Source organism: the organism of the source record quoted next, unplaced genomic scaffold (assembly GCF_019419815.1).
Source record: "Pyrus x bretschneideri cultivar Hongxiangsu unplaced genomic scaffold, Pyrus_bretschneideri_v1 Contig18, whole genome shotgun sequence".
NCBI classification, from domain to species: Eukaryota; Viridiplantae; Streptophyta; class Magnoliopsida; order Rosales; family Rosaceae; genus Pyrus; species Pyrus x bretschneideri.
The window spans coordinates 3,588,098-3,615,068 of record NW_025999479.1 but is presented as its reverse complement, the minus strand read 5'-3'; the positions used below and the strand labels follow the sequence as shown (position 1 = coordinate 3,615,068).

The 26,971-nt window shown below is 34.6% G+C and overlaps 2 protein-coding genes across 7 annotated transcripts; one reads left to right on the top strand and one right to left on the bottom strand.

The window, feature by feature from the left end:
* Window positions 1–3,508: 3,508 nt before the first annotated feature.
* Window positions 3,509–4,327, bottom strand: LOC125476209. The gene has a single exon (XM_048582049.1). It carries the CDS (start codon window positions 4,325–4,327, stop codon window positions 3,509–3,511), a length of 819 nt encoding a protein of 272 aa, XP_048438006.1.
* Window positions 4,328–10,624: 6,297 nt separating this feature from the next.
* LOC125476167 (probable LRR receptor-like serine/threonine-protein kinase At5g10290) lies at window positions 10,625–19,081 on the top strand. Of its 6 annotated transcripts, XM_048581943.1 has the most exons (14): window positions 10,625–10,779; window positions 11,650–11,798; window positions 12,228–12,363; window positions 12,492–12,563; window positions 14,542–14,685; window positions 14,786–14,857; window positions 14,989–15,054; window positions 15,975–16,118; window positions 16,219–16,290; window positions 16,421–16,486; window positions 16,640–16,710; window positions 16,798–16,941; window positions 17,497–18,227; window positions 18,580–19,081. In XM_048581943.1, exons 2-14 carry the CDS (start codon window positions 11,720–11,722, stop codon window positions 18,892–18,894), a joined length of 2,112 nt encoding a protein of 703 aa, XP_048437900.1. In that variant the 5' UTR covers window positions 10,625–10,779; window positions 11,650–11,719; the 3' UTR covers window positions 18,895–19,081. The 6 variants fall into 6 exon arrangements, with proteins under 6 accessions (XP_048437900.1, XP_048437901.1, XP_048437902.1 ...); XM_048581944.1 differs by lacking the exon at window positions 15,975–16,118; XM_048581945.1 differs by lacking the exons at window positions 14,989–15,054; window positions 15,975–16,118.
* Window positions 19,082–26,971: the final 7,890 nt, after the last annotated feature.

The window sequence follows — 26,971 nt, the reverse complement described above, 5'->3', positions numbered from 1 at the left end:
TGGGTACGTTGAGGATATTACCAAGATGAAGGATTATGCGTGGGCTGTAGCAGTAAAGAATTGGTTGTTGGGCACAATTGATAATATGGGAGAACGTTACGAAAGTGTAACTCGTTGTGTAATTGGATTATTGGTATGTTAATCTACATTTTATTTCCTTAGGTATACCTATCTGTGTTCAAATGAACTAACATATTAATATCTTACTGATGCAGTTCTGGTTTTGTGAGCGTACTCATTTGATCAATCCAATCAGATGAAGGGAAAATATGCCACTTAAGGTTGTTAAGTGGAATTTGTCGGAATTGTATGCAAAGATGGAAATTATGAAGATCCATGAGTTGGAGGTATGTTTATCCTACCTATAGATTTGGTTTACCTGTTCTACAGGTATTGTGTTATATAGGTATACCTGTAGAACATGGATTGTAGAACAATCAAATCTATAGGAATACCTGTGAAACAGGTATTCTGCTTGTAATCCATGTTGGAGTAGGTATGTTATTTTTTGAACAGATTATGTAAATAAAGTCTTATGTACTTTAATAAAATTAAACATGGTGTGTTTATGTTACAGGAAGTTGTACAGGTAGGTGGGGGCAGTCCAAAAACACCTGAAAAAGAGAAGAAAATCATACAACTGCGTTCACATGGTGGGGGGATAAATGTGGAGCCTCAGAAAGTGTCAGATGAAGAATTTCTCCCAACATTTGATATACTGCCATCAGAATTTATGGAAAACAACTTGGGAGAGCCTTCAAATATTAAGGCAAACCTTAATGACTTGGAGAGAAAATTACAAGAGATGAGTCTTTTGGTGGAGGACTACCGTTCAGAAATTATGAAACTTACTATTGAAAACGAGAATCTGAAGGAGGAGCTAAAATGTAAGGAAAATTACATGGTGAAAGACAAATCTCCAAAACAAAACTCAATGATTTTGCGGGTGAAATCAAAACCAAGGAAGCCCTTGTTGATGCCAGATTACAAGTATGATGCTTGTGTTAATAAAAAAATGGTAGTTCATATGGATAAAAATTGTGTTGGTTCACGAGCAATTCAAATGCATGAATATGGGAACACAAAAATAAGGGCACCGGTGAAGACAATAGCTGTGCGTAGGCTACGAGTGGGCAAGTGTCTTCCAATACCGTATGCAGAGAAGTTGAAACAATTTCTGGATTTGAATGATGATAGGTAGTGTATAATTTTTCATCCTTATTCTAGTTTACAGTTTTCTACCTATTAGTTATCAACCTGTTGATTATGCTGTTTGAACTCTCTCTCTCTCTCTCTCTCTCTCTCTCTCTCTCTCTCTCTCTCTCTATATATATATATATATATATATAAGGGTTTCAATGTGGAAAGGAGAGCATTGTGCAGTGATCCGTGATGATATCCTCGCACTCTTGAATGAGGGAGGTGTTAGTCGACAGGTATTTGTAATTTTTATAATTACTTGACTTAGATAGCAATGAATACAATTGCATTTGAATGAAAGGTTTACAAATGATTCATAAGATGTTTTGGTTCTTGTTGTAGGTAGTTGATTCTTTTTTCGAAATTTTGAATGACGACCAAATTGGGATTCCAAAAGATCAGCTGAAATATGGGTTTATGCCGACATTTGCGTGGGTGCGTAAATTTTAGTTCTTCAAACATTGCAGTTAATTTTCCTTCATTCTAGCTAGTTTAATACCATCCATAACTAAGGAATTAGAAAAACCAATGCTATTTAGTGATGAGTAGTGTAATTGTAAAATGTTGATTTTTATTATTTTTTTCTAATCCATTTTTATTAGTATCTGTGGTAAATATAAACTACCTGCCCTTGTAACACAGTTATCCTTTTTTATTCCGATCTTCTAGCATTAATCTAGAGAATATTCTACCTGCCCTTGTAGAATATGAATTTTACATCATAATGTGTTGTACAGGTATATTACTTTTTGGCTAGTGTGCTTCTAATCCGTGTTGGTTTGTAGGATATTGTGGATGAATCGAATTCTGCAGTGAGAATATATATTTATCTTGAACTTCTATTGAAAAAGGTGCGGGAGAACGACTATGTTTTCTTTCCGATTAACCATTTCAAAGGAATGCATTATACTTTGCTTGTGTTCAACAAACAAAGTGGATGGTGGGAACATTACAACACATTACAAACCAAGTTGAATATGTATGTGGATCCTTATTTCGAAGAGGCTAAAAAATTGGTAAGTTGATAACTATGTAGTATACCTCTTATCCTTCGGATTTTATTTCACACACTAACTTTGTAATGTGTTCTTTTTTTATTTTATTAATTTTTTTGTAGCATGTGAAAATTTCTGACTACTTTAAGCATATGAAAGATAGTATTTCAAGAAAGCTCAATGAGAACTCTATTTGCAAACATATCATGAAAGGTGATAAGGTACAGACGTTGTTGTACACGCTTAGCCATGATGACAGAGAATTTTTCATGTGGTTGAGGCAAACTAATGTTGAGTATCCACTGAAAGCAAACATATCATGCTCACAACAATTTCCTAACATGTAAGTGTTAATTTCATCTGTATTATGCATATTTGTTGGTTTCATGGTGATAGAATGTAATATTTAAGTTCATACCCTTTTTTTTTTGTTAAACAGTTATGACTGTGGAGTTGCTGTGATGTATATTGCACAACAAAAAGCTGATGGAGAATTAGTCGAAGGTGTCTTTTCGGCAAAGGCGATGAAGAATATGAGAGCACATGTCCTTTGTAGATTCATAAATGAGGGAGATGGTAGCTGGGAAAAGGAAGACTAGGATAAAGAAGTTATGCGAAATTTGAGTTTTTGTTTCATTTAAGTGTTTCAATTCAATAAAATGATGGGACTCCAATCCATCCGAATTCATTGTCTACTAGATAAGTTTGGGTGTTATGTGAACTGAGATATGCTTTGTCGTATCTGTTTTTTAATTTCAATTTCAATTGAAAGGGGATATTCTTCATGTTTCCCTTTATTGATTGCACAATAAGATTTGTTTGTAATCTCATATAATGTTATTTTGTCATTATCTGGACATAGTTCGTAGATGTACTTTCTAATTGTATAAGGATAGGTACTTTCAAATTGTTGATAAAAAATGTTTGTCGGTAATGTTCCTACATGTTAGGTAGGTTAAAACCGTCCCAAAAACCTATATACATGTACAACTAATGGTGAATGTAAAAATCATATTCTACAAGTATAGGTAGTTTATATTGTAAGCCAAATTGATAGGTAGGATAAAATTTAACATCTTATGGCTGCTTGTTATATATATATAGGTTTGATTTGGAAGGTTTAGTAATGATAGCATAATAAATATAGTCTTCACAGATTGCATAAGTTATATGACATGTAAGTAGAAAATGGAAAAAAGAAGAATATGAGTAAACTAAAAAGTCGAAGGCATCATTTTATTACATTGATAAAAAAAAAAAACATGTGTTCAAATATTTGAAAAAAAAAATCCAAATGGCAATGGAGATGTATGTCAAATAGGGGCGTTGCAAGTTTTCCGGTTGTGGCGTGTAGCATCACCACACCTACTGCACTTGTTGGGGCGTGTTTCTTCCCCAATAGATTTTAGTCTTTTAACTTTTGGTCTACCTGGGGGCCGCTTTGTCAATGGAGGTTCTATCACAAACTCCTGACTCATAGATTGTTCATCCTTTTCAATATCAGGTACAGGAATGATGGGATATGAATAAGAAGACTTATAGAAATCTGTTGTGAAATAATCTTCGACATAATCATATGGGTTACCTCCATCTTTCAGAATAGCTGCCAAAGTATGTGCACAAGGGAACCCCTTAATTTGCCATTGATAACAAGAACAAGTATGACTTTGTAAGTCCACCATGACAGAATACTCATCTCTGACTTCAAAAATATGGTCACTTGAACGACACACATTCCAGTGTCTTCCAACTTCAACCATTTTCATCATTTCGTCATCCATTGTTGGGCATATTGGTGAGGTCCATCTTTCGGCTTCACGTTGCCGATCAGAACTCATCTCCATCAACTTCACACGTATGTTATCAATCATTTGGTAAGTTGGCATCTTGCGTTCATCCAAAATCCAAGAATTGAAGGATTCTGCAATATTAGAGCACATCTCACCATATTTTTTACCCCTGAAGTATGCATTGGACCAGTTTTCTTTGGGTGTGTTTTGCAAAAATTTCTGAATTATTGTACCACCATCCTTGATGAGAGTTTTCATTTCCTGATCGAACACAAGTTGGGATGGAGCGTAACAACATTTTTGGAACAGGTTAGCAACGACTTCACCATAACCAGAACCCATCTTCTTTGGATATTTACTTTGTATATTCAATTTCAAATGAAACATGCAAAATGCATGTGGTGCTTCTGGAAAAAACGGTGGAAACAGCTTCAAGTAGACCTCTGTTGCGGTCTGATATGAACGTAACCGTACGACCTTGGGGAAGCAATATCTCTGCTAAATTTTCCAGAAACCATGTCCAATTGTTTTCATTTTCAGAGTCCACAATGCCAAAAGCTAGCGGGAAAAACCCTGAGCCATGTGTTGAAGAAAAAGAACATGTTAAAGAAAAATCTGTTAAGGATGAATACATAAGAACAGGTTATAATAAAGGGTCAGTTTTGTAAGCACTATTTCCACATACATACTAAACATATAATACTATTTGGGACATAGCAAAGCATATAGTATTTGATACCCCTTATCAAACGAGATCATGCTAGAACAATTAAGGGATGGACACAACATGTATAAAGTTATAAAACGATACTTTCTCATATATTACTGTTTGAGACCCTATTAAACTACCTAACATGGAGCAAAATTAACAAAATGATAAATTTCGTCGACATGTATGGATAAACTTTTAAACTACCTATCATGTGGAAAAAAAATTATTAGCTTTCACGCAGCCTATAATATAAGGAGATGTCTAAATCATACCTTGATTACCATTTTTCCCGATGGCTACCAACAAATGACCTTTGTACTTGTTTTTTTATAAAAGTTCCATCAAGGCACAAGAAAGGTCTGCAGAATTTGAACCCTTCAATACTAGCATTATATGAAATGAATAAACGCTCGAACCGACATGAACTACCATTATATTCAAGCTGGACATGGGAGCCTGGGTTGGTTGCTAGCACTGCTTCTGCATACCATAATAGTAGTCTATATGACTGTGTATCATCACCATGGACCTTCATCTTTGCTAACTCTTTACCATACCAAGCATTATAGTAAGAAATACCTATACCATAGTTTTTCTTGAAATCTCTAACAACATCGATTGGTCTTACAATTGGATTGGTTCGAATCTCGTCAACAAGGACCGACGCCACAATTTTGGAACCCATCTTGATGCTTTTTTGATCACGAAACCTAGCTTTACATGTATGTACATTATTCAGACTTTTAATGTAGAATAACCTGCTAGGACGATTCAAAATGGCATGCACACGCCAAACACAACCCTCATCATCTTTATTGAAGCATTCAGCAGTAACACGTTCACTATCATTCCTTATATAGACATACCTGAAACCCATTTCAACTGCATACTTCATCAATTTTTGTCTGAACTCCTTGACACCACCTGGAAATTCTTGACCAACATGGCTAATGTAGTTTCTCCAAGCATGGGACAAATATGTCTTCCCATGAGGAGTGGCAAACTTCCCTAAATCTGCATGATCATCTGAGGGTTTTAAGCCTTCATAATTAAAAATCTGTTTATCATGTGGGGAAGAAATGGGATCAAGTTGCTCAACTGGTTGTACCATGGAAACACAGACAGGAATAGATGCTATGTTTTCAGCACAACATGAAAATTTCATTACACTCACGTCCATGTCAGATTGCAGCAAACAAGATTGGTGTTCTCCTAGAGAGTACGTCAACTCCATGACTTCAAGACTTAATCCCACAAATCGGGAACAAATTTGTTCAGAAATATCCTTGAACTTAGTATGATTAAATACTGGAATTAAAAGGGTCTTGCTCTCAAAAGTGCACTTCGCAATGATAGCTCCTTCCATAACTAAACAATTATAAAACACAGGAAAAAAACATAAATGTAATAGGCTGAAAAAGATATAACTACGTGAATTTAGTAATTCTAAGAATAAGATTTCCGATCCTCTGCAATGTTCAAAGGAATGCAGCTGATTTTCGTAGGTAAGTTAAATATTTAATGATTCAGCATACTGATAGGTGCGGCCAGTGTACAATCCCTTTTGAAAATTCTTATTGTAGCAAGTAGAAATATGAATCAATTGCGACTTTTCTAAATAAAAAATGACTGATACGGTATTGTCCGTACCTTGTTCCCTGGTTGTCCTACTTCTGAAACAGCCTTTCCACCAAGCAATGCCCAAAATCAAGAAAATGAGGAATAATGCTGAAACACCTCCAATCACAATGAATTTCTTCCTTTTGCTATCATCAGGCGACTCGAAATCTATAATAAGTGACAAGGATAGTGACAATAAGAGAACAATAAATTTCTACGGGAAATTAAAGAGTACACTATTCAAAGAGGCATAACATCAAACACCTTCTGTGCATTGGGTTTTTTTTTTTTTTTTTTAAATAAATGAGAAGCATATCAATGAGAGCTGATAGAAAGGTATTAGGGGGATTATGACTGTGGAGCTGCAGTGAGAATATATATTTATCTTGAACTTCTATTGAAAAAGGTGCGGGATGAATCGAATTCTGCATTCATTTCCCAGTTGTGGCGTGTAGCATCACCACACCTACTGCACAACTGCACAGAATAGGCGAAATTGTCCATCCGAATTCATTGTCTACTAGATAAGTTTAAGCCTTCCTTAAAAATAGATTGATAAGAAATTCAAATTCAAAAATTGTTATCAAGAAATCTGGAAGAAAGATAAAGACCACTAAACAATGAATTTGAATTCTGATAAAAATTTAAAACGTGGGTAATATATGAAGAACGTGTCAAATCTATAAGAGGGTAAAATAGTAATAACAATGCAAAAAAATCAACCTAATCAGAAAAATTGCTGACATGGAATCCTAATCATTGGAGCTAAGTCAAAAATAACTAAAAATTGGACTAATCCTAATATTGGGCTATAAAATTGGACCTATTTCAAGTTTCCCCATAAAATAATAAGTAAATGTTTGAAATTGAAATATTTTAAAAATGTTGTATAAGATCTCAAATCTGAAGAGGTAAAATTAGGCCTAGCAAACAGGTCGTGTCTGTCGTGTTCGTGTCGTTTTCGTGTAACACCTGTTATCTTAACGGATCGTGTCGTGTCACACCTGTTATCTTAACGGGTCCTTAACAGGTCAGGTTACTTTACCCAACGGGTAAAGTGACCCGACCCATTATGACCTGCTATGACCCGTTAAGAAAAATGTATTTTTTTTCTTAGACTTGCACATACCACACATTGCCACATAAATATTACTTCAAAACATTAAAGCACATTTTTCATTTAAGTATTACATCTACACTTGAAAATAAGAGTCTAATAAATAAACATCCATACACTGCTAGTCTATTACAAAATATTAAATGTGCAAGGATATGCAAAATGTGCAAGGATATACAAAATATTAAATGTGCAAGGATATGCAAAATGATATTCAAGGTTGTGAAGCTTTTCTCAAAAGTTTAAACATTGCCAATGGAACTCAAAGCTTGAATGTAATTCCTTTTACAAAATCCTCAATTTTCATCGATCATCATGACATAAAATTTTGTGGTATTTACTTGTGTAAATATTTTAAGTTGAAGATCGAATTCATTCATTGTATTCATATGGGGTCAAGGAGTGTAGCTGTAAAAAATCAACAAAATCAGAGTTAAAATAACCGTTAAATTGTGATTTTTCATTGATAACCGTTGAAAAGTTTTGTCCAGTTACTTGATCTCTGAATGTTTATTTTTTGCAATTTTTGGCGTATGCGATCTTGAAGCATATACAAACAACTTTGACGGTTGGATCATTAAAATTATTTTCATAGAATGCGTATCCCATCAAAACGATAAATTCACTAACACCTAGAGTTTATTTATAATTTTATCAAGTATAATAGAAGATTTTGTGGTATCCACTAGGGTAAATATTTTAAATTGAAGATCAAATTCATTCATTGTATTCAAATAAGGTTAAGGAGTGTAGCTGTAAAAAATCATCCAAATCGAAGTTAAAATAACCGTTAAATAGTGATTTTTCGTTGATAACTGTCGAAACATTTTGTCCCATTACTTGATCTTTAAATGTTTATTTTTTGCAATTTTTGGCGTATGCGATCTCGAAGTATATACAAACATGTTTGACGGTTGGATCGTTGAAACTAGTTTCGTAGAATGTGTATCCCATCAAAACAATAGATTCACTAACACTTCAAAGTTTATTCATACTTTCATTAAGTATGGCATAAGATTTTGTGATATCCACTAGTGTAAATATTTTAAATTGAAGATCAAGTTCATTCCTTGTATTCATATAGGGTCAAGGAGTGTAGCTATAAAAAATCATCAAAATCGGAGGTAAAATAACCGTTAAATCATGATGTTTTGTTGATAACCGTCGAAATATTTTGTCCTGTTACTTGATATTTGAATGTTTATTTTTTGCAATTTTTGGCGTATACGATCTCAAAGTATATTCAACAAGTTTGACGGTTGGATCATTGAAACTAGTTTCGTAGAATGTGTATCCCATCAAAATAATAGATTCACTAACACTTAAGAGTTTATTCATACTTTCATTAAGTATAACATAAGATTTTGTGGTATACACTAGTGTAAATATTTTAAATTGAAGATCAAGTTCATTCATTGTATTCATATAGGGTTAAGGAGTGTAGCTATAAAAAATCATCAAAATCGGAGTTAAAGTACCCGTTAAATCGTGATTTTTTGTTGATAACCGTTGAAAAGTTTTGTCCTCTTACTTGATATCTGAATGTTTATTTTTTTGCAATTTTTGGTGTATACGATCTTGAAATATATTCAAATAAGTTTGACGGTTGGATCGTTAAAACTAGCTTCCTAGAATGCGTATCCCATCAAAATAATAGATTCACTAACACTTAAGAGTTTATTCATACTTTCATTAAGTATAACATAATATTTTATGGTATCCACTAGTATAAATATTTTAAATTGAAGATCAAGTTCATTCATTGTATTCATATAGGGTCAAGGAGTGTAACTATAAAAAATCATCAAGATCGGAGTTAAAATAACCGTTAAATTGTGATTTTTTGTTGATAACCGTCGAAAAGTGTTGTCCCGTTACTTGATCTTTGAATATTTGTTTTCTGCAATTTTTGGCATATGCGATCTCGAAGCATATACAAACATGTTTGACGGTTGGATCATTGAAACTAGTTTCGTATAATGCATATCCCATCAAAACAATAGATTCACTGACACTTAAGAGTTTATTCATACTTTCATTAAGTATTCCACTAGTGTAAATATTTTAAATTGAAGATCATGTTCATTCATTGTATTCATATAGGGTCAAGGAGTGTAGCTATACAAAATCATCAAAATTGGAGTTAAAATAACCGTTAAATCGTGATTTTTCGTTGATAATCGTCGAAAAGTTTTGTCCTGTTACTTGATATCTAAATGTTTATTTTTTGCAATTTTTGGCGTATACGATCTCGAAGTATATTCAAACAAGTTTGACGGTTGGATCGTTGAAACTAGTTTCGTAGAATGCTTATCCCATCAAAATAATAGATTCACTAACACTTAAGAGTTTATTCATACTTTTATTAAGTATAACATAATATTTTGTGGTATCCACTAGTGTAAATATTTTAAATTGAAGATCGAGTTCATTCATTATATTCATATAGGGTCAAGGAGTGTAGCTATAAAAAATCATCAAGATCGGAGTTAAAATAACCGTTAAATCGTGATTTTTTGTTGATAGCCGTCGAAATGTTTTGTCCAGTTACTTGATCTCTGAATGTTTTTTTTTTTGCGATTTTTTGCTGATGCGATCTCAATGCATATACAAACAAGTTTGACGGTTGGATCGTTTAAATTAGTTTCGTAGAATTTGTATCCCATCAAGTTCAATGGTGTCTATGTATATATTTATTAAGTAGATTTAAATATATTTATTTTGTATGTACAACACTTAAGAAATTGAATGGTATATATATTTAAGCCGATTTAGTGGTCACCAATTTTTAATATTTAATTTAATATATATATATATAATTATTGTGGTTTTTAGGGGTATAAAATTGTTAAATTAATATATATATATATAATTATAATATTTTTTTAGGGTTATAAAAATATAAAAGTAATATTTTGCTTATCGTGTATCGTGTTATCCACGTATATACCCGAACCAACCCGTTATCTTAATAGGTGTTTATCGGGTTACCCGATAACGACCCGATTCATTATTGTGTCAACCTGAACATCTGTTAATTTCGTATCGTATCGTATTAGATTATCGAGTCGTGTCAAGAATTGCCTGGCCTAGTTAAAATGTAAGTTACCTTAATTAATTTATTTGTCCAAGGTTTAATTCTTCATTTTTCTCTTCCGTTAAATTATTAGCGTGTCTGACTCTTCGGGGATTTGCTTGCTACTAAGAATAACCAGGCCTCTGAACTCTCTCTCGTCAAGTCTCACAGCCAATTCGGACATGGGAAACAGCTAAGAAGCTTGTGAGTGGTTAGCTTCACTCAATCTTCCAGAAGCTCTGCCATGTCTTCCTGATTCCTCCTCACAGGTACTTCTCTCTTTCCTCTTCTTCTCTTTTTCAGCTGCATTTCTTCTTTTTTTTGATTATTTGCAGACATGGGTTTTGCTTGTTTTTCACTTTTGTTTGGTTGCTGGGAAATTTGATGGGATCGTAGGGAAATGGAAGTGACAAAAGTTTGAACTTTTGAACATTTAATTGGGACCTGAAAAAAAGAATAAACTTTTTCCTGGAATGAAGATTGAACTGCAATTTCCCCCATTTTTGATGTATTGGTTTTGTAGGTTGAGCTGAATCTATGATTCTTTCAATTTTCGAGTAGTTTCTACCTTGTGTGATAGGAAGTAGTAATATTTCTGCTACTGCTTGTAATATATGAATGATTGTTGAGAAGCGAACAGCCAAGCCAACAACATGATGTGGTAAAAAAAAAAACCAGACCCCAACAAAGAGGGAAGCATAATCGAAATTTGAATCTCTTACATTGTGCACTTCAAAATTTAAACTGCCAAAGGAAGACAATTTCCGATTTTTTCTCAAATATGAAGTTCGTTGTAGTATTAAAATTTGCTCCTTAAGGAATAATCTGCTCCATGAAATAATTGAGGCTTTGTACTCAAATATAGACTATGGCTCCCAAAAATCTTATGCACATATTGGTTTCCATTAAGTTGTTCGTTTCTCGCAGTTTTGTTTTCCTGACTGAACTATACTTTGATAGCATGGCAACTAGCAAACTGTAGAGGATCTTCAACATACGCTTGCCTCGAATTTATTATTGTTGCAGTTCCTACTTTGTTGTTGTTGTTGTTGCGGACCCCACTTAGTGTTGTTATTGCAGTTCATACTGTGTATTTGAACATTTATAGCTCACTGAAGGAGTGTTTTCCCTTTTTGCAGATATGGAATTGTTTCAAGTGCTCCTTGATCAACGCCATGCATTTCATTGCATCCATCGCTAGAAAGAATAATGCTGTTGAAAATGGATCTAGTCTTTGCAGTTTTGGTCTTGGCTTGCTTACAGTCTTTTGTATTGCCTGATTCACAGGGTACGGTTCTGAGGTTTTACAACATTTAATTCATTTGGACAGCATCTGGGATATGCTAATCACAACAATCTCCGCATTTTTTCAGTTACATATCATAAGAAACAAGACTAAGGCAAACAAGTCTAGTATTGATTAATGCTATATACCCAATATTGTAACCTCGATGCAATTAAAACATTCAAACATTGGGGGTCCTCTCTGCAACTCTTTCTTTCTCTCTTCTCTTGCTCTCTAGGATATTATAGAACGAACACAGACCCAGGGTGCTAGTGGACTGTCTTGAGGTTTTTGTATGTTAGAATTTGTTCACTATCTTTTACTTTCCTTTGTTGTATCTATTCCTTTTCTAGTATTTATGTAATGTGGTAGTGAATTTCTGTTGGCAAATTTGTCCGATTAGGTGATGAATGTTGGCATTTTCGGTTTCAGGAGTTGCACTGTTTTCATTGCGGAAATCTTTGAATATTTCACCCAATCAGCTCAAGGACTGGAACGCCGACCAAATCAATCCATGCAGTTGGTCCAATGTGAAGTGTGACCGTAACAATAATAATGTCGTTTCTGTGTAAGACATCCTTTGTTTATCGTGATGTATTGTTGTCAACGGATCACTTCACGATACGAAATTCCTCCTTGCATAGATTAAGGTTTTTTTACTTGTCTATGCTTAGTTTTGTCTTTTTCATTTTGCAGAATATTGGCACATATTGGATTTTCTGGCATCTTGTCTCCTGAATTAGGAGCCTTGAAAAATCTTCAAACACTGTAAGCACGGAGAATACTAGTCCTGTTTATCATAATTTCTATACACTTCATTTTCTGGAGTCATTTCAAAAACTAGGATTGTCACCACAGATGCTGGATTCTCATTGGGATGCATTGAAGAATAAATAATGTCATGCATCATTGGGATGCATTGACAGCGACCTGGGTTATGTACTTCAGTTATTGAAGTCAATTTATTTGTTTTCAGCTTAGTCTCCAAATGCGTGCTTTAGAAGTAAGGTAATTGTTAAGATCGTATGGTTAGACCTGTTTGTAGAGTATGACAATGTCAACTTTTCGATGATTCAAAGTCAACTCACCTAAGCATTACAGATTAGTTGAGGATTAAAAAAACTTTGATCCAACTTCTAGCTAATTTGGTTAGCTTCATGTGTCTTCACTTGTTATTTTCTGTTTGACAGCTTGCCTGAGACATTTAACTTCTTTAATTGAAGCTTGCAAGTGAGGTACCTCACAAATCGTTTAGTATTGAAATTCATGAGTTTGAAGTCCTGCAATTGCGACCTCCCAAATAAGTTGAATCCCACATGTTGGAATATGACAGTGGAGAGAGACCTACATGTGGGGAGAACTGTAGAATATAAAAGAAGTGGTGGATCTCCTTCTAACAACTGAAGCTTTCCCGATTTGTGGTACACCAACATACTTATGAAGAACAAGCGTATACATATATATACATATATATGTAGGAGTTTGAGACCTTCTTGTCCCACATTGGGCAACAGTATTTTTTCACTAGCCTTTATATAGGCTTATTCCTTCTACTTAGTAATTAGAACTTGGACCATTTGGAAATGGATTGAAGACTTGGGCCTTATGGTTGTGTGGATTAGGCTTGAATATAATATAGCCTAAATACAATTAATATTAATTAATCAAGATAAGGGCCATGGGGCCTTGGAATTTAAAATTAATTAGATTCATTAATTTTAATTTTCGGATTAAGTTTTTTAATTAATTTATTAATTAAAAAACATTTTGATTAAAAGACACAGCTATTAGAAAGAGTTGTGTACTTTCAAATACACTGAACAGGTATTTGAAAGGGTGTGAAACAGCCTCTATATTTGCAATCAAAGTATCCAAGTGAGATTATCTTTCTTCCTCTTTTTCTTCCGTACGAAATTTCCAGAGAGTAAGCACACAAAGAAAATTCGCTAGAATTCTAGAATCCAGTGCGGGTTGTAGAATTAGGTAGTTGAATCTTGGTCGAGCAGACGTTGTAGAACCACAAGCACAAAAGTGGGACGAAATACTGTTCGAAGGACATAGCTTTTACGCTAGCCTCTACCTTCTGTGATCAAATTAGTATCATTGATATTCTTATATTAGTTTCTGTATTTATTGTATTATTTCATTCTGCACATCAAGTATTTTTAGTTAATAAAATATTAGAATTTCAAGTTCTGTTTATTTCTGTTATTTTTTGTTTATTTCTGAATTGTTCTCCAACAATATATACATAGATACATATATATATATAGTTTTTTGGATTTCTATTGATCACCATAAGATGTAACGGGCAGAACAGAAGGGCAATGAGAATTTCCAAAAGCCCATATGTAATTCCATGATTTCATGCAATTTATGTTGTGCTCATTTTCGTTTGTTAACATGTGCAGACTAATCCATTAGGAGCTAAGCTTTAGATGACTGAAAGCATGGTGTAGCACTTCACTTCTGTATTGTACATACTGCTAATACATGTGTCCTATATTAGCTTAGGATGAACGGAATTTGAGATGAATTCTTACTCACATGAGAGACCATTGTTAACATCTTTAGAAAACTATTTTTCGAGGGTAGCAATTGATTTTTTTGTTTTGTATAAAGCTTGTGCAGCAGTTCCCATTTGTCTGATTTTTTTAGCCTCTTCTATTTGTAGACATGTATATATATTTATATGCATTCCATATGCCAACTACTCTAATACCTATAAGGTGCATTCATCTTGCAGTTCATTACAAGGAAATGGCATAACTGGTGAGATACCAAAAGAGTTTGGAAATCTGATAAGTTTGTCCACCTTGAATTTAGAAAACAATAATTTACATGGTGAAATACCAGCTTCCTTTGGCAATCTGAAAAATCTCCATTTTTTGTGAGTTGTTTCATCCGCATTGTTTTAGGTTTTCACTAATATATACTGACTCTGCAGTATCTAGTTTTGTCTGACAGTGCTTTCTTGATGATGCAAACAGGAATTTGAATAACAATAATCTGAGTGATACAATCCCAGCGTCACTTTCAAGTCTTTCAAACTTGATTAGTCTGTACGTTATTTTTCATGGACAACTATTTTGGCACTCCATCTTTTAGAATTCTGAACGTTATCTGTGTGAAGTTGTATACTTGGGCCTCAGTTCTTCAGTATTTGATGCCATACTTGAAACTTTGTTTGCAGTCAGCTTGCCTCTAATGTTCTCATGGGTCAAATACCTGAGCAGCTGTTTAGTGTCAAAACATACAAGTATGAACAACTTGTTACTGTTAGTGTTTCCCATAGGGCCTTGGAATTTAAAATTAATTAGATTCATTAATTTTAATTTTCGGATTAAGTTTTTTAATTAATTTATTAATTAAAAAACATTTTGATTAAAAGACACAACTATTAGAAAGAGTTGTGTACTTTCAAATACACTGAACAGGTATTTGAAAGGGTGTGAAACAGCCTATATATTTGCAATCACAGTATCCAAGTGAGATTATCTTTCTTCCTCTTTTTCTTCCGTACGAAATTTCCAGAGAGTAAGCACACAAAGCAAATTCGCTAGAATTCTAGAATCCAGTGCGGGTTGTAGAATTAGGTAGTTGAATCTTGGTCGAGGAGACGTTGTAGAACCACAAGCACAAGAGTGGGACGAAAATACTGTTCGAAGGACATAGCTTTTACGCTAGCCTCTACCTTCTGTGATCAAATTAGTATCATTGATATTCTTATATTAGTTTCTGTATTTATTGTATAATTTCATTCTGCACATCAAGTATTTTTAGTTAATAAAATATTAGAATTTCAAGTTCTGTTTATTTCTGTTATTTTTTGTTTATTTCTGAATTGTTCTCCAACAATACATACATACATACATACATATATATATATATATATATATATAGTTTTTTGGATTTTTATTGATCACCATAAGATGTAACGGGCAGAACAGGGCAATGAGAATTTCCAAAAGCCCATATGTAATTCCATGATTTCATGCAATTTATGTTGTGCTCATTTTCGAGGGTAGCAATTGATTTTTTTGTTTTGTATAAAGCTTGTGCAGCAGTTCCCATTTGTCTGATTGTTTTAGCCTCTTCTATTTGTAGACATGTATATATATTTATATGCATTCCATATGCCAACGACTCTAATACCTATAAGGTGCATTCATCTTGCAGTTCATTACAAGGAAATGGCATAACTGGTGAGATACCAAAAGAGTTTGGAAATCTGATAAGTTTGTCCACCTTGAATTTAGAAAACAATAATTTACATGGTGAAATACCAGCTTCCTTTGGCAATCTGAAAAATCTCCAATTTTTGTGAGTTGTTTCATCCGCATTGTTTTAGGTTTTCACTAATATATACTGACTCTGCAGTATCTAGTTTTGTCTGACAGTGCTTTCTTGATGATGCAAACAGGAATTTGAGTAACAATAATCTGAGTGGTACAATCCCAGAGTCACTTTCAAGTCTTTCAAACTTGATTAGTCTGTACGTATTTTTCATGGACAACTATTTTGGCACTCCATCTTTTAGAATTCTGAACGTTATCTGTGTGAAGTTGTATACTTGGGCCTCAGTTCTTCAGTATTTGATGCCATACTTGAAACTTTGTTTGCAGTCAGCTTGCCTCTAATGCTCTCATGGGTCAAATACCTGAGCAGCTGTTTAGTGTCAAAACATACAAGTATGAACAACTTGTTACTATTAGTGTTTCTATTCTTGACAAGACTGCAAACCATTCTCTCTCTCTCTCCCTCTCTCTCTCTCTCTCTCCACACACCCACATATTCAAAATATGTTTATCTAATCTTGATTTGACCTGTGTTGCTTGTTTCAGTTTTACAAGAAATCACCTAAACTGTGGCGTGATTCTCCCTCACCCTTGTGCAACTGATATTTATGGTTCAGGTTAATGGGTCAAACAAACATCTGAAATTGAATTCTTACCCTTTCTTTTTATAAGCTTACACGATGGGGTTTTCCCACTCTTGACAGGCGCTAAAAGTAAGCCGAAGCTTGGAATCATAGTTGGACTTCTTGTGGGGCTTACCATTTTATTATTACTTGGAGGTTTACTGTACTTTACCGGCAAGCGTAGACACAAAGGCTTCAAGCGTGAAGTTTTTGAGGATGTTCCAGGTACGCATTGCTTTCTAGTTGTAGAACTGATTAACAACTCCATCATCTGACCAATCATTGGAACCTTGATTTTAGTTGAGTCTTTTGACCCATCATGCTAAAGTTATTCAACCAATTTAGGATTATTATTGAATTGGTTTATCGCAATGACTGGAGTTACGTAAGGGGTTCCTCTTTAGGATAAATATTTACATGTTTATGGTATGTTATGCCATTGCACATTTGGTAAGGTTGAGAGTGGTGGGGGTGGCCAATATCTTGTAGTTTCATAAAAGAAATATCGTTTATTTTCCAGTCAATGTTAAAAAGTTGTTCTCAAATACAAATTTGGAGGGCTACACTTCATGAATAACAACATTTTGGTTGGGAGGCTTGATTTGGCCTCTGGCCCTTGCCGTTAAAAACGTTAAGTATCTGTGAGTAAATTGATTGGAGCCAAAAGGGCCTGGATGATCCTTGCCATGCATAACTTAGCTCATCTGGTTTTTTGTTTTTGTTTTTGTTTTGTTTTGTTTTTTTTTTTTTTTTTTTTTTTTTTTTTTTTTTTTTTTTAAGGTGACCAAAGGATTGCATTTGGCCAGTTAATAAGATTTTCATGGAGGGAACTGCAGCTAGCAACAGACAACTTCAGTGAGAAACATGTTCTAGGACAGGGAGGTTTTGGAAAAGTCTATAAAGGAGTGCTATCTGATAACACAGAAGTTGCTGTTAAGCGTCTCACTGATTATGAGAGACCTGGGGGTGATGCAGCTTTCCAGCGCGAAGTTGAAATGATAAGTGTAGCTGTTCACAGGAATCTATTAAGACTGATCGGATTTTGCACGACTCCAACAGAACGCCTTCTTGTGTATCCCTTTATGCAGAATTTAAGTGTTGCCGATCGGTTGCGAGAGATTAAACCTGGTGAGCCCGTCTTAGATTGGCCTACAAGAAGGCAGGTGGCATTTGGCACAGCCCGTGGGTTAGAGTACCTGCACGAACATTGTAATCCTAAGATTATTCATCGAGATGTTAAGGCTGCTAATGTATTACTTGATGAAGATTTTGAAGCAGTTGTTGGCGACTTTGGCTTGGCAAAGTTGGTGGATGTTAGAAAGACTAACGTGACAACTGAAGTTCGTGGCACAATGGGTCACATAGCACCTGAATATTTGTCCACTGGGAAGTCATCAGAAAAGACGGATGTTTTTGGCTATGGGATTATGCTTTTAGAACTTGTAACAGGACAACGGACAGTTGATTTTTCACGCTTGGAAGAAGATGATGATCTTTTTTTGCTTGACCATGTAAGATAAACTCTCTGTATTTGGGTCGTTCTTTCTCTTCTCCACTCTCCCTCTCCTCACCTCCTCCTAGTATGCATTTATATAAACTTTTTTTGTTGCTTGACCATGAAAGATAAACTTGTTTTCGTGCATGTTAAGATAACTCAAAGAAATGGCATGATTTTTAATTTTTACTCGTAACAATTGTTTCTTTGGTATTGGAAGCTCTGCATGCTCACAAATGATATGTAGTTGTATGGTCAAAAACTGTTTCCGATTATATGTAGGTATGGTATGGAATTTTGTGCCTAACATATGCTCAAAACAAATTGATATCACTGTGCTAACCTTCTTTGCTTATCTGCTCCTGAAGGTCAAAAAGCTGGAAAGGGAAAAGAGACTGGATGCTATTGTAGACAGAAATTTGAATGATAGTTTCAACGTCCAAGAGGTAGAAATGATGATCAAAGTTGCGCTTCTTTGTACGCAAGAATCCCCTGAAGACCGCCCATTAATGTCGGGGGTGGTACGGATGCTAGAAGGGGATGGTCTGGCCGAGCGCTGGGAAGAATGGCAGAATGTTGAGGTTGCTCGTAGGCAACAGAATGAAAGACTACAAAGGAGATTTGACCAAGGAGAAGATTCTGTATGTAATCAGGATGCTATTAAGTTATTTGGTGAACGTTGAGGTAATTAGTAATTTTGTACTCGTTTCCTCTTACACTGTCAGCATGTAGTATTGTTTTTCGTACCGTAGTACTAAGTGGCTTATGTAAGTTGTATGAGATCAAAGAGCCAACGAAGTGTTGATCCTCAATCTATGAGTTATTTGGGATAATGAGTTTTAATGAAATCATGACATGTAGCTTTTCAAACTCTCATCATGTTACGAGACATTCATCTGTTGGTCTTTCATTCTCATCCAATATGAGTGGGAGGCTCACTGTATTCATACTCCAAATGAGTAAATTAATACGTCGGACTTGGTGGATGTAAACACTTCGCCTTGAGTTTTTTTTATCGACACTATGAGATAAATTTGTCTCCTGACTAGGTATGAAATTGCACATCTTAAATTACAAATTATTGGACTGAATCGGAACTGAAAGTTCTTTGATTCTAAATAATTGAGGGCCTAAATTTCCTTGAGTTTTAATTGCGTAACTAAACTGTACGATTTTTTTTTTCTGTGGTACTTATGATATGGCATCGAGCACGACCCTGCCATGCGCTAAAACTTTTGGTGTATTTTTACCAAGTCTTGATTAAAACAAGAAAAATGGTTGAGAAATTTTTTACGATACTCCCATGAATTTGAACTCAGTGGACATATGGAAAATCATTTTATTCCATTCTTAGTGGTTGAGTTTATTCTCCCATCTTGAGCTTACAAGCAATTAGCAATTGAGTTATCTCCCATATATAGCTTGGCTCTTTATTTTATTTATTTTTTGGCACTTTTATTATGTTAATTTCGATTTTGTTTATTTCAATTTTTTTTATGTTACTATGAATTCATTAATTCAATTTATTATCATATCGAATTGTATATCGTTCAATTCATTTTTTCAACGGAAGCTCCTACTTTTTTCTTTTATGAATTGTATTACACAATCATGGAAGTAGTGTACGCTTTTCATGAACTAGAAGTTCAGTGACCCAATCATGGGATAATTATCTTGGCCATTCTCCATCCACAATGAGATGTATGATTATCCTTGATATATTTCTATGCCTTAACATAGTACATTGTGCACGTCCTTGCAAGGATTGCTCACACGGAAACTTGGTCCTCAGACTATCTAAAATTTACTTTGGATCTTGTATTTTTTCTCGAGAATTTATAAGTGTATTTGTGAGCTTATTTAGCATCTTATTGTGGATTATTTGACCAATGACTTAGATGTATCTATGGTCATTATAATATTTACTCGCAATTACAAGCGAAATTCCCAAAATTTGGTAGGCCATTTCATGCCATTTGGGACTAATTTTGAGCACATAACTCTCATGGCTTACCACAAGCTTTAAGTGTTTTGTTCATTACAAATTTTTGCTTGGGAGATGCATTATGATCACATGCATCATCATGATCATTTCGGTTGATTTTTATTTTCCAACCAACAAGTAATTGTGTATACAAAGATGGTTTTAATCATTTAAAATTGGGATTCAAGTCAATTTGTTTCAAGTTTTGCTCATAGTTACCACAGTTTTGTGGATTGTCACTTTGGTGAGACAATATTCCTGATGTTCAGGGGAGAAATGATAGTTTTCAAAGAACATTGAGAATTAGTGTTGATACATCCGCATTTGTCTCATCCAAACTATATAAAGTCATAAGTGACGTTGATTAATTTGTTGCATGTCTAAAGCATGACACATGTGTAGGTTCTAAACTTTGAATTCCTCATAAGTAAAGATTAATAAAGTTCAAGCCCTAATTGAAAATAACACTCCATAGGAGGTTATCACCCAAATCTCAAGTAATTCATCTTAAGATGTTTGTCCTAAATGTGACAATAGAAGCCCTGAAGAGGCATTGTACCCAAACAATGAAATACTTATAAAATCATGCATGCGCATCAGAATGAGAGAATTGTTAGATCACAAATTGAGGATTATAGTAGCTACTCACATCATAAAGGGCTATCCAAACCCGTTTTCCCATCAAGATCTATTCAATCACAAATTGTCGACATATTGTAAAATGGTTGGCCAAATTGGAAATAGGTAAATTCCATTTTGAGAGCCATTAAAAAACATGAAATAAGGGAACCTATAATTTATACCTCTAAATGTTATTCTTGTGTGTTCGTAATGAAACAAGCTCACTAATTACATTATGGTGCTCCATAGTAGAGACATGAGTATTTTTTTGTCACCATTTATGCAACCACATTTCTACAAGTACAATGTTATTTTAACGTGAGACTCATAGCATGTGGAGGCTACATACTACTTAAGATTTTTAGTTTTGGTCTCTCCATTGAACCAATTTTATAAAGAATAGAGAATGCCATGAAACTCTTTATCAAAGATTTCAAATGAAGAGCATAAAGCTCAAAATATGTACTCAATACATTTTCTAGCTAAATTTGGTATATATTGACTCAATGAGTACTTCTTTTAGTTCGAACTGAACTATAATGTTGCAGTTATGGACATACAAGCGTGCTATGTTCTTTACCCTCCGACTAGGTTTTGATCCCACTAGGTTTTTCCTAGCAAGGTTTTAGTGAAGCAGCAAAATGCGGGTCCAATACCTTATTAGTGGTTTCAAAGTTGTACTTGATTTTTCTCCGTCACTTTGGTTTTGTCCCATTGGGTTTTCCAAGCAAGGTTTTTATTAGGACAACTATCATCAATGGTCAACATAAATTTATTAATGCACGGATATCCAAGGGAGAGTGTTGTAAATATTTATGTCTATGTGGCTGTCCACTTTTGTAACCAATTGTGTAGTTAATCTCTTATTAATCATTGATGTAATTAGAGGCACTTGGGCTTCTCTTTCAAGTAACTCTCACCCTATATAAAGGGGTCTAATGATAATCAAATGATACACTCATATTTCTCCTCCCAATCTCTATATTCTCTCTTGTCTCTCTTGTTATTTGTATTTCTTGTACTTTATTTTTTATACTACATTTTTTCATGTTATATTATTCTCTCTCTCTCTCTCTCTCTCTCTCTCTCTCTCTCTATATATATATATATATATATTAAAACTTGCCTACTAATTTACCTATACAAATAATGTTACCCATATTGTAAGGTGCGGACCGCAAAAGCACACCTTGTGTGCGGACTGCAATCTAACAGTGGTGTTGCTGAGCTCACAGGTAGAACTGAGTTGTTGTGACCCAGTGTAATTAAACATTTAATTTTTTTTATTCGGTGGGTATGTGTTTGTCAGAGAAAAAGTTGAAGGCGGGGGAGCTAAAGGATATGTTCGCGCATTGTAGAGGGAAAGAAAGAGAGGCAAAGACATGGAGATGGGGTGAGGATCAATTCAGCGTTGCGACTGCAATCGATTCCAGTTTGGGAGAGCAATCTTATATCTTTAATTTTTTTTTTTTTTTTTTTTCACTTGGAGTGTTTGTCGGCAAGAGAGGAGGAGAGTAATCTTATACCTCTAATTTTTTTCGTTTAGTAGGGGTGTTTTTGTCAGCGAGAGTGGGGGAGATTAGGGTTTTCTTCGATAGGAAATAGAGGCAGAGAGAAGGAGCTGGTGAGGTTGGAAGGGTTTGATCTCAAGTCGATTGATCGGGACCTGGTAAAATCCTATACCTTTAAAAAAAAAAATTCACCAGGTGTGTTTTTATCGAAGAGAGGGATGGGTGAGGGTTATTGTCGAGGTGAAAGAAAGGCAGAAAGGGAGTTTGTGAGCTGGTGAAGGGTCGATTTCATTGGGTTTTTATAAATCAGGGATTTGAGTCTATAATGGTGGGTGGTTTGGACTACACTTGGTTGAAATAGTGAATTTGGAATTTAGATATATAGGTGTAAAACTTGTCATGGGTTGTGATACATTGTGTTGTAGTTGTGAAGACATTGAAGTGTAATTGGATGGGGGATGAACTAATATTTTTATGTGGGCACAGTTATTTTAGAAAATTTCCGTGCCACACCAGTGTTGGAAATTGTGCTACATAAACTGTGACATATGTTGAATGTATATGAATATTTGTGACAGCTTATGAACATTTATAACAATAACACTTGAGTCACTTAAAAAAGCTTGACATTACGATATACTTAAAAAAGTACGCATAATGTACATAACAACAAGTCGTAAATATATAAGAAGGCAAACTTGACCCTAAGGATCCTTTTAGTGGCTTGTTTGAGTCTTTTTTACGTACTCATACTCCTTGTAATCATGACCGTCTTCTACAATGTCTTCCTTATGCGACGGCCAAATGTAGTCCTAATCATATCCCTGCGGTTACGATGGAGATACGAATGAAATTTCTTAAACTCATCAAAGAAACCGAAGTCACACTCTTGTTAGAGCTGGTTTGTCGCTCATAAAGTGATTGACGTACGATGTACATCTTCCTCCTCATTTAGAACTAGTTCATCATACTTATGCTTTGGGCTATGTATTTGGCATTTGTACTCGGGCGATTTGTACAATGCTTTGTACAACTTTTGTTGTACCACAACCAAGATGGACTCTTGTTCGTTGCATTTTTTATGCCACACAATGATGGACCGTGAGTAATTTCTGAATTTGATATTCACTTCTGCAATTTGATCGGTCGGATCATGAAATCAGCAACATTCCTCGAATCACACATGACATCTACGGTTGCCATGGTTGTGCATGAAGTAAATGTTGGGATCTTTATTGTCCTTGGCTTGTGTTTATAGGAGATTAGTTTAGATGTCATTAAATTATTTACACCAACAAAAATCTGGATAGACGGGACATATATATGATGGTCTGTTGTAGGTATATTCAGTTTGTACACAGTTTACAACCAATTAGTTCGAAATTCTGTCCAAATCCTTAAGCTTTTTTTATAACTATATTAAGGATGTGTTGTGGTTGCTAGGAATTATTCAGTTTGTATAGGTCACATTTAATGGGGTGGTTTTGGTTGTGTGTGGGTTTATGAGTAGTTATGAATTTTTATGTTTGCTCTGCTGCAGTCTTGTCAGTTAGGTCATTCTAGAAGCACACAATAGATATTCAAAGGGATCATTGATACAAAATATGAAAAATACACAGAAACATATCACCACTCCCACGGGCAATGCTAAACACATAGTTTGAACATTTGAGGGCCAAAAAACCATGTTGTCATCTAACCCCCACACCAAATGTTAAAGGCATTGTGCGTACATTTGTGCTCCAAGAAATGTACTTATCCCACTACCACATCCACTCTTACAAGCATTCTAGAATGAGTTGAGAACCAAAAAACATGTATAAATCCCACGCACGGAAACTTAATTTAGTGAATTGTTACCAAATCCAAGGACCTCGGGTATGGTTACTTATGAATGGGTTGATCATTGGGTAGCACACGTTGGGTATAAAACTTAAAAGAATTAACCCCTTGTTTTCCTCAATTCCACTTCCTCCTTAGTGGAGGTGCATCCTTTGGATTTCTCTATTAGTTGAGTTTGTTCAAGTACTTTAAATGGTAGAGGGAGGCAATAATCTCTGTTGCCTCTGTTTCTAATTCTTGGCTTGCCTTTTCAACAGTTCTCAACTCACGACAAATATGTTCGATTTCCCCAACCAATTGAACGTGTTTTTTCTTGCAAAAGAAAAGATAGTGGTTTAAGTGATGTACACCTGAAAACAGAAGGTTGTAATGAAGTCTACCACCTCTAAGTCCTAAGTGTGGCCACTTGTTGCCAGACTTTGGTTCTTTGCTAGGGGTGTATTCACAGTGACTGGTTTCTGAGATTTGGAATTGGGTGTAGGACAAACATATGTTGGAGTAGGAGTATACAATAGAACTAGACTGGTTTTGGGAGGTGGAGTATTAATGATGATTGGAGGAGTTAAGACTATTGATGTATAAAAGAGAATTTCGCAAGGAGTTTTTGCTGTTGGTATATTCAATAGGGTTGAAGGAGATGACTTGGGTGGTATTTCCATGATTGAATGAAGTTACTGATCCATCACAGATGTAAGGAGAGTTGGAAATTAAAGAGAGGGAATTAAAGATGTAAGGAAAGATGGGAGATGGGAGTTAATGAATTAGGTGAAACTTGGGATTAAAATCCTCTTTTTGTTGCCTTCTACAAAGACCGAAGGATTTGGAGGGAAAAGGTTCCCCCAAAATTTTTATTTCCCTCCACTACAACTGTCGCCTCAATTATCCATGTGGTGTGCTCAGATAATGCCACGTGAAAATATGTTAGGAATATTGAATTTTAGTAATAAAAAATAGTAATAAAAATTAAAAATATTAGAAATCCAAAAATGTTATGAAGATGATTAGGATCACATTTCCTATGTCATGGTCATGGTCATAGGGCGAAAGATTGCCATCTCTATTAATCTTGTCATTTTCATTCCTCGGATACATTCCAACTTCCTCTATAGCTAGCATCGCGGGTAAAGTGGTCATAGTAAACTATGGTAATCATGTCAAAGCAGTTACTACTTTCCCACAACTTTGGTAAACTATTCAAAAGTATAAAGACTTGCATTTAATCAGAAACAGGATGACCAACATTAGAAAGATCTCTTGCCATAATCTCGATCTTGGTAATATGGTCCACCATGGTATCATTCTCAGACATATGTCCCGTTGTACTTCTCAAAATGTAATTGAATATAAGTTTGAAATTGGGACTATACTTGTCTTCAAGAATATCCATGATCTTCTTTACAATCATGTACTCCTCATAAAGAGAAATCAAATCATCTTTCATATGGTTCAAAATTGTGGCATGAGCCATCTTATTATCCTTTTCCCATATTGTATAAGCTTGCGTAAACGAGCATCTCATCTTGAATTATATACAAAGTTTTCTCATGAGTAAGAAGATAAGTAATCTTTATCTTTCATATACGATGATTAACATTATTGAATCTCTCAGTTTTGATTGACTCAAACTTATTAGCCATTTCACAAATTAAAATAGAGCTCATAACTACAATATTAATTTATGCCACAGCCAATAATAAAAATAAAAATAACTCAGAAAAAATACTGCTACTTGATAAACTTGATCAAAAGCAGTAGTAATAACAAACATACAAATCAACTTTCAAGAACCTTTTTCCAATTATTTAATAATTTGGATTAGTGGTTGACTGAGACTTGGTTTTGATTTATGGATAGTTAAGATTTGTGGAAAAGCAAATCTATTGCATTCAGGTCTGATCGCAGACTTCTGAGTGCTGTTTCTACTGCACCATTTGGAGCTTGGAATGAGTGGCAAGTTTAATTGGTTTTAAATTCAAATATATTATCTTCTCTCAAACCAATTGAATTGTTTTTCTGTTCTTGTTGTGATAATCACGCTCCAAGAATCCCAGCTTGTCTTTGTTGCAGATCACGTTCGTAAACAAACAAAATACATGCTTACGATGCCGTGATACGTGATAGTGCCGAAGCCTTCTTCTTCCTTATGTGATACCACAGAAGGGAGTGCTCGACATCTCTTTAAGATATCACAGGATGACATAGGATTGAGCTCTAATATTGTTAGACTATTAATTACTATGAGGTAGAGCCTGGAAAAAAAGCACATCAAAGAGAAGAGAAAATACATTAAATGATTTGTCTAGAGAAAGAATTCTCTTTTTATAGACTTCATCGTACTCTTTCCAAACAACTTTGAATAGGCATTGTGGAAGACCTAAACTTTTTTTTTTTATCAAACAATATATTTACACCAAAAGGAGCAAACTTGTAGTAAGTCTACCATCACTTCCCCTTGCATGTTGGCCGACCAAGTCTTTGGTTTTGGACTAATTCCCTATTTGGTTTTAGTTGTCATACAACTTAAAACCAATGGGTCCTTATGGACCAAACACATTTGGGCCATGAAAATCGAAACTAATATAAAGCCCAATGCAAAACATTTTCGTATGGTTAATAAACCAATTAATTAGTCTTGGCCAAGCTCAATTAAAATATTTAATTGATTATCCATTTCATTGGTATTTCTTTACATTCATCTATACTTGGTGTACGTGTACGATCCATTAAGTTTCAATTAGCGAGCCAGTATGCGATTGTAACTCTTAATAATCTATTGTGAATTGATAATAACTTTCTGAAGTG

Excerpts from the sequence above, each read along its gene's own strand:
- LOC125476209 (XM_048582049.1), bottom strand. The coding sequence starts at position 4,327 with ATGGGTTCTGGTTATGGTGAAGTCGTTGCTAACCTGTTCCAAAAATGT.
- LOC125476167 (XM_048581943.1), top strand. The coding sequence starts at position 11,720 with ATGCTGTTGAAAATGGATCTAGTCTTTGCAGTTTTGGTCTTGGCTTGC. Across the intron at positions 11,799-12,227 it reads TGTATTGCCTGATTCACAGG|GAGTTGCACTGTTTTCATTG; the intron begins GTACGGTTCTGA and ends TTTCGGTTTCAG. Across the intron at positions 15,055-15,974 it reads TTTAGTGTCAAAACATACAA|TTCATTACAAGGAAATGGCA; the intron begins GTATGAACAACT and ends TTCATCTTGCAG.